This window comes from Dipodomys ordii, unplaced genomic scaffold, assembly GCF_000151885.1.
Source record: "Dipodomys ordii isolate 6190 unplaced genomic scaffold, Dord_2.0 Scaffold36, whole genome shotgun sequence".
NCBI lineage: Eukaryota > Metazoa > Chordata > Mammalia > Rodentia > Heteromyidae > Dipodomys > Dipodomys ordii.
The window spans coordinates 4,645,788-4,658,235 of NW_012267252.1; the positions used below are offsets into that span (position 1 = coordinate 4,645,788).

General features: G+C 53.1%; 1 protein-coding gene across 1 annotated transcript; it reads left to right on the forward strand.

The window, feature by feature from the left end:
* The first annotated feature begins 614 nt into the window (after positions 1-614).
* Kazald1 (Kazal-type serine peptidase inhibitor domain 1) lies at positions 615-3,468 on the forward strand. The gene is made up of 5 exons (XM_013017665.1): positions 615-701; positions 1,042-1,576; positions 2,585-2,745; positions 2,826-2,973; positions 3,134-3,468. The coding sequence occupies exons 2-5, from the start codon at positions 1,060-1,062 to the stop codon at positions 3,229-3,231; spliced, it is 924 nt and encodes a 307-aa protein (XP_012873119.1). The 5' UTR covers positions 615-701; positions 1,042-1,059; the 3' UTR covers positions 3,232-3,468.
* Positions 3,469-12,448: the final 8,980 nt, after the last annotated feature.

Sequence of the window (12,448 nt, forward strand, 5' to 3'; positions counted from 1 at the left end):
GCCCACCCCTCCCTGCGGTGGCTGGTTCGGTTCCGACCTCTAAACACTGGGTTCCTCCGCGAGTTGAAGCACCTGCAGGCTGTGGGGAGGGAGGAGGCTAGATGTGGATAAGCAGATGGATGTAAATGCCGAGACTGGTCCGCGCCTGGGTGGAGAAACTACGTGGGCCAGGCTGCCACCGGCCCTGGGAAGCCAGCCCTGGGGTGCGGGGAGCCGGTGTTCGTGGACCCGACCCTTCCGAAGCTCCGGGACGCACGTGTAAAATGACACCACAGTGTAACGCAGAAGCTATAGCCTTCCTCCGGAGCTGGGAAGTCGGATGGCATAGACAACCCTTTGGGCTTCCCAGACATCTCTCCACCCCCAATCCGGGTCTCCAGTCCCCGCACCCCTCTTTCCCAGCGTCGGTGTCCGGTGACTCCTCCTGCATTCTCACTGTGACTGCGGGGCAGGCTAGATGGAACTGGCCCGAGATGGTCCCCAGGGTGGGGCTGCAGAAAATGGGCCGCCTCTGAACCGAGGGAAGGCGGGCAGGCGACGTCGAGGGGCGGAGAGAGGGCGGAGGAGCTACTCCGAATCCTAGGCGGAGATCCTCCCGCAGGAGCAGTGGTGGCCAGCGGGTCCAGCTGACTGTGCGTGAGCCTCTGCTTGCTTTGGAGTTGCAACACAGCTGCGTCGTGGGGCCTAGTGCGGGACACCAGGTGAGTCCCAGGACCCCAAGCCGTAAACAAGCAGCATCTCCGCCCGGTGCTCTCCTATCCCTTTCAACAGTTTCTCCTAAAGCCATTGATGTCCATTCATCTCTGGGGCAATGGAGCATCGGCGTTGGGTGGTTTCTGACGGTGTGTTTATCGTGCAGTAACAACAGCTCAGTCACTTGTCCACCGACACAGCTGGAACCCCTAGGGGGTCGCAGGCCCTCTGCAGAGGGGAGGGGACAACTTGATTCTCAGGTAGCAGGGGTTGGCACTGTGCCAGGGCTCAAGCTCTCGTTGTCGGCGTGGCTTTCTGACCTTTTGGTCCGGCTTTTCTCCCTGGCAGGGTGCCACCAACGCGCCGATGTCCCGAGTGCACCCAGGGCTCCCAGCTAACCATGCTACAGCTGCTTGGGCGCTGCCCCTGCTACTGCTACTGCTACTGCCCCCAACCAGCGCCAGGCCGTCTGCAGGCCCCGGTTACCTGCGGCGGGGCTGGCTGAGGCTGCTAACCGAGGGCGAGGACTGCGGTCCCTGCCGGCCAGAATTGTGCGCGGCACCCCGGGGTTGCCTGGCGGGTCAGGTGCGCGACGCGTGCGACTGCTGTTGGGAATGCGCCAACCTGGAGGGCCAGCTCTGCGACTTGGACCCCAGCACGCGTTTCTACGGGCGCTGCGGCGAGCAGCTCGAGTGCCGGCTGGATGCAGGCGACGACCTGCACCGTGGAGAGGTGCCCGAGCCGTGGTGCGCCTGTCGCTCGCAGAGTCCGCTCTGCGGTTCCGACGGCCGGACCTACGCTCAGATCTGCCGCCTGCAGGAGGCGGCCCGCGCGAGGCCCGACGCCAACCTCACGGTGGCACACCCAGGCCCCTGCGAATCGGGTACGCAGCACCCGGGGCCTTTATGCCCTTGCCCTCCCCCCGCCCCAACCCCAAGTTTTGGCGTTCTGGAGGCACGGCTCTCCATCCTCAGGCAGCATTGATGCTCTCACCCCTGATCCTCAAAGGCTCCAGCTAAAGATGCAGGTCCCGGACTAGCAGACACCCACCCATCTCTGAAAGGCACACAGCCAATAACTGGCTCAGGCGGGAAGAACCCTCAGACTTTGCCTAGATCACGGGAGCCTGGACAGCGTGCTGGTTCCCGTGCATCTGTGAGCCCATTCTGTGTGCTTCTCCTTTCCTCTACCTGTAGGGACTTAATGGAGGGGGAGAGCGCTACTGTCTTCTCTCCTGATCCCGCGGGGTTTGGGGGTCATTCAAGTCTGAAGTTTTCTTTGGCTGCTTTCTTTCATTTCCTGAGTTTCTACCCTGGATGTGGCTTGGCTGGGGCTGTGGTGAAAACATATGCTCCAGCAGGAGTTCCCAGCGATTTCCCCCAGGCCTCCCGGCTTGCCATTTAATGTCTGGTTTCACGTTCCCCAGCTCAGGCTTCGCATCTCTCCCCTCCTCCCCCAGGGACTGGAGTGGGGGAGGGGCAGCTCTCCCGGCCTTTGGGAACTGTCGCGGGCTTAGAAAAGGGGGAAGTGGGGAGGGAGGTGTTGGTTACCCGCCCAGCAGGAAAGAGACTGGAGGGTGGAATGAGGACACCGGAGCAGTCGGGGACAGAGTGACACTGCCAAGTTTAAGGTGTGGGTCTCTGTGTCTGTACAGTTTGCACAAACGCTCTGTTTTTACACATTGCTTTGCATCTCTACAGCAGCATTTCTGCCTTTGTGTATTCCCGCATCGACACTTGTATGTATCTTTGTGTACACGTCCTGTTTTATTTACAGACATGTACTGACCTCTGCATATTTTGTCTTCTGCCACAAGTATACCCACAACAATTCCCGTTGGGTGTCCTTGTTGGACTGGATGCACCACCCCATTCTCACCTCCATCCCCCAGAGCCCAAGATAGTGTCGCAGCCCCGGGACATTTGGAATGTGACCGGGCAGGATGTGATCTTTGGCTGCGAGGTGTTCGCCTATCCAATGGCCTCCATCGAGTGGAAGAAGGACGGCTGGGATGTCCAGCTGCCAGGGGATGATCCCCACATCTCCGTGCAGGTAGGGACAGGGAACACAGGCTCTCCCTGATAGTGTAGGGCTCCCCAAAATGACCTTGCTGACTCGCCATGTGGTTCTAGTTTAGAGGTGGACCTCAGCGGTTTGAGGTGACTGGTTGGCTGCAGATCCAAGCGGTTCGTTCCAGTGATGAGGGCACCTACCGCTGTATTGCCCGGAATGCCCTGGGCTGGGTTGAGGCCCCTGCTTCCCTGCTAGTGCTCACACCAGGTACAGGGGACATCTGGGGGTTGGGATTAGAGCCTTTGAATGTGTGTCAGAAACAATCCTTCTGGGAATGGGAATGTGGGCCCCTACACACAAGCACAGCCTCCCCCAGAGTGGGATATGTGGCCATCCACAATCTCTTCTTTGCCTCCTGTGTTTGCAGACCAACTGAACTCCACAGGAATCCCTCGGCTGAAATCATTGAACCTGGTTCCTGAGGAAGCCGAAAATGAAGAGAGCTATGATTATGATTTCTACTAGCTCTGGATGGTGGGGTGGGTGATGGTCCTAATATCTGTCCCTGCTCCTAAGAAGACCTGGAATAGATCTAGAAAGGGTGAACAAGGTCCCTTCATGGATTAGTTTACTGCTCCTTGTAGGATGATCATGGTGGTGACAGTATGAAAGAGACAGGTTGTAATTGTCATCCCTCTGACCATCACCTTTATAATAACAATAAAGTAAGTTAATTAAAAAAAAAGTCAGGTGCTGGTGGCTCACACCTGTAATCATAGCTACTCAGGAGGCTGAGATCTGAGGATCACAGTTCCAGCCCAGAGAGGAAAGTCCATGACAGTCTTATCTCCAACAAACTGCTCAGAAAAAGCTAGAAGTGGTGCTGTGGTTCAAGTGATAGAGCACTAGCCTTGAGCAAAAGAAGCTCAGGGACAGTACCCAGGTCCTGAGTTCAAGTGGAAAGAGAGCCAGACAGACAGAGACAGACACAGAGAGACAGACACAGACACAGAGAGAGGCAGGCCGGTTGGAGGACAGTAGGGAGAGAAAGCAGAGATGAGAACAGGAGAGATGCAAAGGGGTCTATGAAGGAGATGCCCTGGCCAGGAGGATTCTTAACACAGACCAGCTGGCCCCTAGGTTAGTCAGGTTGCAGTATCCATAGAGAGGGTCCTCTTCTCCTCAGCAGCCTTCCCTCCAGTCCTGCTCAGTCAGTCTCTCCTAACTTCCCTTCCCCATCAACACTGGTTCCTATTATTTTCCTACTCCTCCATCTTTGCCTTCCCTCAGGTTACCCTTCCTCAGAATTCATTTTCCAGTGTTCCAAGTCCCAGGGGCAATTCCATACACTGTACACAAGATGGGGTGTCAATAAAGACTTGTAAACAAACAAAGCCACACACCTACACAGTTCTTGTAGATGTACACATGGAGAGTGGGGATTCCCTTGAGAGGCCTCCCATATTAACTGAATTCTAACTTCTAGAAAGTTCAGGTTCTGCCCTCTCAGCACACTCCTGCCAGGTGAGAGGTTTGTACTATTGCCTACCTCTAGGGAGAGAACCTGGAGCTATCTGGTTGGAGAAGGGGTGTCCCTGTCAGCCCACAATTAGAAATAGATTTCCTGTTCCTCTATTCATCTTGCTTTCCAGGCAGAGTGGGGAGCCAGGTGAATGTGGGTGGGACTCCCTATGAATATGAATGCATACACGGGACGACATCTTCCCCACCTCCCATGCAAACCTTCCATTTTCCTCACCAAACTCAAAAGCAAGGTAAGCCTGCTTCCAACTGCCCTAATTGTACCCTGTTCTGACTTGGAGGTCCCTCTTTTTAGGTCCTAAAATCTCCCTCACATTCTGGTTCTGGTTCAGGGACACTGGGGAAGTTATGGAATGATGGAAGGAGAGACTGAAAACATCAGTGGTCCTATATGCACTTGGGAGCTCATGCCACTGTTGGAATGCTTTTGATTCCTTGCCTGAGAGTTCTCTGAGGCCCAACTCCGGGAGCTGAGCCTCTAGGGAGGGGCGTGGCCCACAACCGCATCCTAAAGGATTGGCCACCACCTCCCCACCCTCCTCCCACCCATCTGTCCATCTGCTACTGCCTCACCCAGTGCCAGAGGATGGTTCTCATTGACTAGAGCTCAGAGGCCCCAGGAGCTGAACACCATATGGAAGCTGGCTGGGTACTTGGAGAGAATTCCAAGGCCACGGAGGGGTGTGTGTGTGTGGAGGGGGGTGGAGAATGAGGCCCAGTTGAACAGTGCGACTTTGGCAAAATAGCTTCCTCTATAAAGAGGGGACTTTGAACTGGGTTCCCACATGGGCTAGGGACCCCCTGCTCCTCGCTTGATCATTGCCCAAGGCAGCTACTGAAGTGCTTTCAATCGGAACCTGCCCACCTGCAGGTTCGCGGCTCCTAGCCTAATTCCCACCCAACCCCAGAGCTGCCCACCCGGGGAATCCAAACTCCTAGCTCGAGATTGCATGTAATTCAGGGACAGCCTCCTTGCAGCCTCCTTCCCCCCTCCGTGGCCCTGGCGGCTCAGGTCCCGAAGCCTGGAACGGGAGGTTCTCCCGCCGCCCACCCTCCCCGCACCCCGCCTCTGCTGCAGCAGACGGGGGTTTAATAACGTCGCTGGAAAGTGACACGCGATTTATTATTAAAGTAATGCGGGCGCGGGGACGGGAAAGGTTTAATAAACGCGCTGAGATGCCGAGGATTATTCACCGCAAATAAATGAGAGCGCGGGCGGCGTTTTAATAAATAATTTCCCGCTGCTCCCGGGGGAGAAGCGGGGAGGAGGACGGGGCGGCCCAGCCGTTGCCGATCCGGTTTCGCCCCCCGCGCGGGCTTTCCAGGGAGGCCCCGCTAGGTGTCTCCTCCCGCAGGGGTGAAGGTCTGGGGGACGCCTGAGGCAGCCCGGGGCGGAGTGGGGGGAAGCGGGAGACGTCTGTCCTTCCCTCTCCTGGCACCCAGGGACTTCAAGCAGTTTGCCTAAGATCACGAGCACGCGCAGACCGCGAGGTCAGGGCGCCCGGCTCCATCCCGCAGCGCCTGCGCACCCGAGGGCCTGGGCTCGGGCTGGGCCGCCGCTCCGCGCCGGGGCGGGTGGGGGTCGTCTCTCGTCCACCCGCTGGCAGGGCGTCAGGAGTAAGCCAAAGGGGGCTGCGGGCGCTGGTGTGCAGGTGTGCGGTGCTGGTGTGGAGTAGTGCTGATCCACCACTCCCGGAGCCGTCGTGGGGCTCCGAGGGTCCCTCTTCGCGAGGCTCTGAGTCCAGGGAGAGGGACTCAGACAGGCTTCCGGCTCGCTGGGGAACTTGGGTCGGGTTTGAGAAGTGGGCAGAACAGCCCCAGGGCTGCTCCCCGCCATCAGAGGTCTGGAGGACGAACTCGACATCGGGGAGACTTTGAGAACCGAAGACAAGTTCGTAGTGAGGGTGGGGGGCTGGGGGTGGGTGCTGGGGTACTACACTTGACTCCACTAATTTTGTGCCTTAAGCGGGGAGAAGGGGGTGGGGGGGTTAGGGGGGTGGCGCCGTCTCTAGCAACACTTGGGAGTACCGAGGTGGGAACGGGTACCACCTAGTGGCGGTTTAATGGTATCCAGGCCTGAGCCAAGAACCTTCCGACAATTTTCTCTTGATTGGAAAAATCTGTATGCAAAGGTACTTTAAGGTTGGGCACCGGGGCTCTCAATACGCTGCAGGTGCAGATTGTGAGAAGATTGGAAGGACTGAGGTTTGAGTCCAGCCTGGGCAAATAATGAGGCCCCATGTCACATGGCTGCAATCCCAGCTAATCAGGAGGCACGATAGAGAGAGGGATCCTTTTCTGTTTCTGTTTTTCTTTTTTCTTTTTAATATTTTATGTCGGTCATGGGGTTTGAACTTTGGGCTTGGGCGCTGTCCCTGCGCTCTTCAGCTCAAGGAGAGCGCTCTACCGCTTGAGCCACAGTGCCACTTCTGGTTTTCTGGTGGTTTATTGGAGATAAGAGTCTCACGGACTTTCCTGCCCGGGCTGGCTTTGAACCGCGATTCTCAGATCTCAGCCTCCTGAGTAGCTAGGATTACAGGCGTGAGCTACCGGTGCCCGGCTAGGGGGATCCTTTACTGAAGTCTCCCTGGGCAAAACTGGGAGATCCTAACTGAAAAATAACTAAAGCAAACAAGGGCTGGTGGTGTGACTGAAGGAGTAGAGCACCTGCTTAGCAAACATGAGGCCCTGAGTTTAAACATAAGTACTGCAAAGTAATTATAGTGATAATAAAAAGGTGCTTCAAGGACTGGGGATGTAGCTCAAGTGGTAGAGTGCTTGCTTGGGATTCATGTGCTCTTGGGCTCAATCTCCAGCAACATAAATAAATAAATGCTTCTGTTTGTATTACTTAGTGTATACAAACCTGCACATGTGTTTGTTTTATATGTTATGTTTATATATTTTAACTGTGGCATTGTAAATGAGTAATATCTAGGGTATGTCTGTAGTGGTTGTACTTCTTTATGTGTATTAATATGCAGTCTATGTATAGATTTAGGTATGTCATGTTATATATATATGTTATCTAAATAATATACACTAATGTGGGTAGCATGTAGATATGCATACACATATATCATACCTTAGCATTGGATGTGTTATAAGTATATAGATATGCATTTGTTTATGTCTGTGTTTCATTATGTGTCATTTTTTTCTACCAATATTTGTTATGTATCAACACTATTATAGGTCTGGGGCTAATCATGGGGGAAAATGATTCCTGCTTCATTGAACTTATATTCTAGCCTGATATGTATGTAGAATGTACATATAATTACATTAATTATACTTTCCAGATTATGTGAGCATGTACATGTAATTGCATGTGCATGTGTGAGGGGCAGACAATGTTAAATTCTAGTAGGCTAGGAGATTGCCTGAATTTATACCCCAAAGCTCAGTTCTTGAACCCTGCTCTGAGTGTGCAGATACTCAGGGTAGAGGGTAAGAGGCTGGAAACAGACTGATTGCCTCAAAGGTTATATTTTGACGTTTCCTCAGCTCTCTGAATGACTAAATTCTTTCTAAATAAGAAACAGCTATGGAAGTCCACTTATGGTAACAAAAGTTAAGGCAAATTAAATCTCACCCCTGCTCAACGAAGAACATTTGTATGTGTCTGTTTATGCATGTGTGCACAGGTATGCTGTAAAATTGGGCTTTGAACTCAGGGCCTCATACTCTTGGTTGTTTTTGTTTTTGCTTTTTCTCAAGGCTGGTACTCTACCACCTGAGCTATACCCCCACTTCCAGCTTTTTTGCTGATTAATTGGAAATAAGCGTATCACAGACTTTTCTTCCCAGGCTGCCTTCAAACCATGATCCTCAGATCTCAGCCTCCTGAGTAGCTAGGATTATAGATATAAGCTACTGGCACCAGCTTGGCAATAGGCTGTTTGAAGGCAGTATTAGTGGGTACTTAGAGACTGGCAGGAATCAGGTCTGGGAGCTAGTGATCTCTGGGAGTCAGCAGCAGGTAATGGGAGATGGTTTGAGGATGCCATTCCAAGGGTTTAAGGATAGAGTAGTGGGATGGAGAGGGGCCTGAAGTGACTAGTGAGTTCAACATCAGAGATGGAGTTGGAGTAGAAGGAGCAGAGGCAGAGGCTCAGGCTCTGGTGGTAGAGATACACCACTCTTGGGTAGAGCCTGGAAGTCAGGTCAGACTTCCCTCTCTGCCGTCCCTTTTCTTCCCCATGCTAGGACCCCCTAACCCTCTTTAAACCTTTTTACTTTTCAAGCTGGATCCCACATGTGCTGGGGGCAAAAGAGGAGAGCTAAGGTCAGGGCTTGGCCTGGCTTAGGAGACTCACTGGTGGGTGAGGTGGGGCAGGCTAGCAACATCAGTGTTCCATGAAGTCTAGTCCAAACTATCTAGGGCATTGCCTGTCTAGCTTTTCATAACACTTCCAGTCTGAGCTCAATACAAGAGACTCAAACAAGGGTGAACACGGACCTGACAAATACAGCAGAACATACACTCCTGCTCAGGTTGGCTTTGAACCTGGATTCTCAGACCTCAGCCTCTTGAGTAACTTGGATTACAAGTGTGAGCCACCAGTGCCCTGTTTAGATTTTTTTTGACACTTTCTCTGCAATCAGGGTGACTGAAGCCTTTGTAGCCAGAGTGAACATTTATTCAAGACCAGTTAGAGTGACCAGTATTACCTCATAGTTCAATCTGACCCCAAGTGGAGAGTCCCTAGGTTGTATAGGATAAGATTTGAGGGAGCTGAAATAAGGTCTGGAATCACCTGGGAGAAAAGGCAGGGTATCTGTGAGAAATGGAAGGGCAGGGGAGTCTCTTGGGGTGAAGGGTAAAACTGCAGGGATGATGACTTCCTCCTCTCACTGTTCACTGTCTTGAATAACCAGGTGGGGCAGGAAATCCCAGAGTTCTGTGCTTAACTGATCTCTAGTGACCCAGGTTCTAGCTCCAGTGTATGACTTAGTGTTAGAACTGTTAGATTCTGCCAGGCGCCTGTGGCTCACATCTGTAATCCTAGCTACTCAGGAGTCTGAGATCTGAGGATCCTGGTTCAAAACCAGCCCAGGCAAGGAAAGGCTTTGACCGCCTGATCTCCTATTAACCACCAGAAAACCGGAAGTGGTGCTGTGGCTTAAGTAGTAGAGCACTTGCCTTGAGCTGAAGAGCCTAGGGACAGTGCCCAGGCCCAGAATTCAAGTCCTAGGACTTGGGGGGGGGAGGGGGGAAGGGAGTGGGGGGGAAAGAAGTGTTAGATTCTGGGGGTCAATGGTCAAGGGGATCTCTGCGGATAGTGGCCACTGAAGGGTAAGAGTGTGTCTTTAGTGCAGAACTAAGGACCAAGAATAAGCTGGCAAGGAGACATGAGGGTTTTGCAGTATGGTTTTAAGTATCAGACCTGCTGCTTTTTCCTTTAGACATTGGGCTAGTTTCCTAACTTTCCTTCCTCTGTGTCCCTTTGGTAAGGGAGCATCTAGGGGCGAGGAACACAATAGGTGTTCCATCAATGGCCTACCTTCCTCTGATTATTTCCAGACAGATGACCTATGTGGAGAGGCTCAGGGAGCCCAGTCTAGAGCTTCCTCTGAAGTGTGTGTACTGGGGAAGGGTGATTGCAGCCCTGGTGCCTGCCTGGAGGAGGCCCTAGGAATTGGGATTTAGGAAGAAGGGTTAGGTTGAGGCAGGGTGGGTATGTCCAAAGAAGACATTTCCAGAGAGCTTGTCAGTCTTCACCCCCCCCCTCCAGCTCTCCATGGGGAGCCCCTGTCAGAACTCAGGCCTCTAGCTCTGACTTGCAAGGAGAGGCGTCCCCCAAACTCACCTCCATCCATCTCTTTTATCTGGGCTGCTGAAGGGCTAGTACTCCAATGGGGCCTCTGATGGGGAACAGATACAGACCAGGCGGAAGCTGCCGGAACTGTGCTGAGCTGGAGCTGAGGACCAGGCCAGGGGTCAGTGAAGACAGATAAAGCTCAGAGCAGCTGGGGGCTCAGGGGACTGGTAGTGGGGGGCTGCAGGCTGGCTAGCCTGGAAAGAGGTAGGGCTGGAAGCTTCTGATGGGGGCCAGTGTCCATCAAGGGCTTCCAGACAAGGACTTTGATGACTCTTTGAGAGGAGGGATAGGGGTTTAGGAAGGCAGGATGTCTGCCAGGAAGGAGGGTTGGTCCTAGGAGAAGTTGACACTGGTGTGTGTGTGTGTGTGTGTGTGTGTGTGTGTGTGTGTGTGAGTGTGTGTGTGTGTGTGTCTAGGGGGAGGCTCAATAGGGCATGCCTTAGGCAGGGGTTCTGAGGCTGCCTTACCTTTAAGACAGAGATGGGAAAATGGTTGGTAAGTGATTCTGTGATTTTAGTTCCTGTTTTAATTAACTTTGAAGGGCTTGGGGCCTCCCTGAACACCAGAGAGGAAAGGAGAGGAGACGTTTATTTTCCTCTTTTCCCTTTTAAAAACAATTTTATTAAATCACTTTGTTTTCATTCTGGCTTGAACATGGGGCATTTAAATAGAAAAGTAATTATTTTACCTCGTTTGCTTATGGAGAGATAAGAACAGGGAAAGGGAGAGCTGCTGGGGAGAGGAAGGGAAGAGGCTGCAGCCTTAGCTGCTATAAACACACAGTGGAAACCACACATGCACACACACCCACAGACACACCCACAAAAGCTACTCACACTGCACAAATCATATGCCCACAGAAAGATACATCTTGCTCCCTCTACCCAGAACAAGGCAACCCAGTATTTGCAAACACTCCTCTCTCCACATTCTCCTGAGGACACACCTTCACTACAGCCTGCTTACAGGCAAAGGTTCTCTGTCTCACACACGAAAACTTGTGACCCAGGTACCCTCAGCTACCCCCCAGCAGACACTGTCCAGTGTGTATGGAACACACACCCTCACACACAGAGGCAAGTACACTATGTTTGGTTCTTTCAAGCCGATTGTGTTACATCACCACTGATACACACAGGTTCAGACACATAATTACACACTCTCAATCTCAAACATACAGACACACCCTAACAGCACCCTTGGGGACAGCCTTGTGTGATGGGTGATTTCCTGGAAGGGAAGAAGAATGTGGGACTCAAAGGGATTCCTGAGTCCCTGAATCTACCCAAGCTACCCCGTAAGCCTCTGTCTCTGATCCTGCCACATTCAGCCTTGATTCTGCCTCCTGGATGGGATGGACTCTCTCTCTCTCTCTCTCTCTCTCTCTCCTGCATCCTGTAGCCTTACAACCCCACCCCCACCCCACTGGATCAGAACAGGAGGCCCCAAAGGGTTTTTGGGCTCAGTCTTGCCCAGGCCAGGGCCAAGGTTCTAACTTTGGTTCCATTCCTCTCACTATGCACCTCACCGCACTGGTGTCCGAGGGGTTAAAACTTGGATAAGCCCTCCCTCCTTCCTCCCCCCTCCCTCCCCGCATCAGGCTGGTACAAGGAAGGCCGGGTTCGCGGGAGCCATACCTGTACTTTGTCTTCATCTGTCACCCCTTCTGACAGTCAGATACATCTTATGGGGGGGGAGCGTAGGGGGTGGGGAGCAATAATTAACCTCTCCCGCCTCAGCCCCCAATGCTGCTGCCTCTGCCGCGATTGCGATTGCGTTGGGGTCTGCAGGCAGGAGCTGGAGGAAGGGAGCCGAGGAAGGGAGCTCAGAGGAGGTGGAGGGGTGAGGGGCGAGGGGAGGAAACAAGTGGAGCAGAGAGGAAAGGCCTTGACATTTTTATTGCCCTGCCAAGCTCCCTTCCTATCCTCCTTTCCTCTCCTCTTCCAGGGGATGATGGGCAAATGGGAGAGGTGACTTAGAGGGATGAAGACAGTGGACCCCAATTCACCATTTTCCCTCTTACTAGAAGAGTGTAGCCACTGAAGAAGGCATGGGGCAGATGGGGGGCTGTGGGGGGAGGGAGGGGGTGTAATCTTCAGGCATTATCGGCTGCTGGAGAGGTGGAGGCACTGGGGCCAGAGCCTGTGTTGGGCTTATATAGAGGGAGTGGGGCATCATGTGGATGTTTCCTGTTGATGTTAAATGACTAGAGCTTGTGGTAAGGACCAATTTCTCTTCCAGTTTCCATCGAAGGGGAAAGTGATCCCAAAGCCAAGGAAGTGTGGATTAAAGAGGGCTCTAGATGGTGTGGGGGCAGGGGCAAAGGACACTGAAAAATAAAGCAAGGCCACAGGGAGTGGCTAGAATCAGAGCTC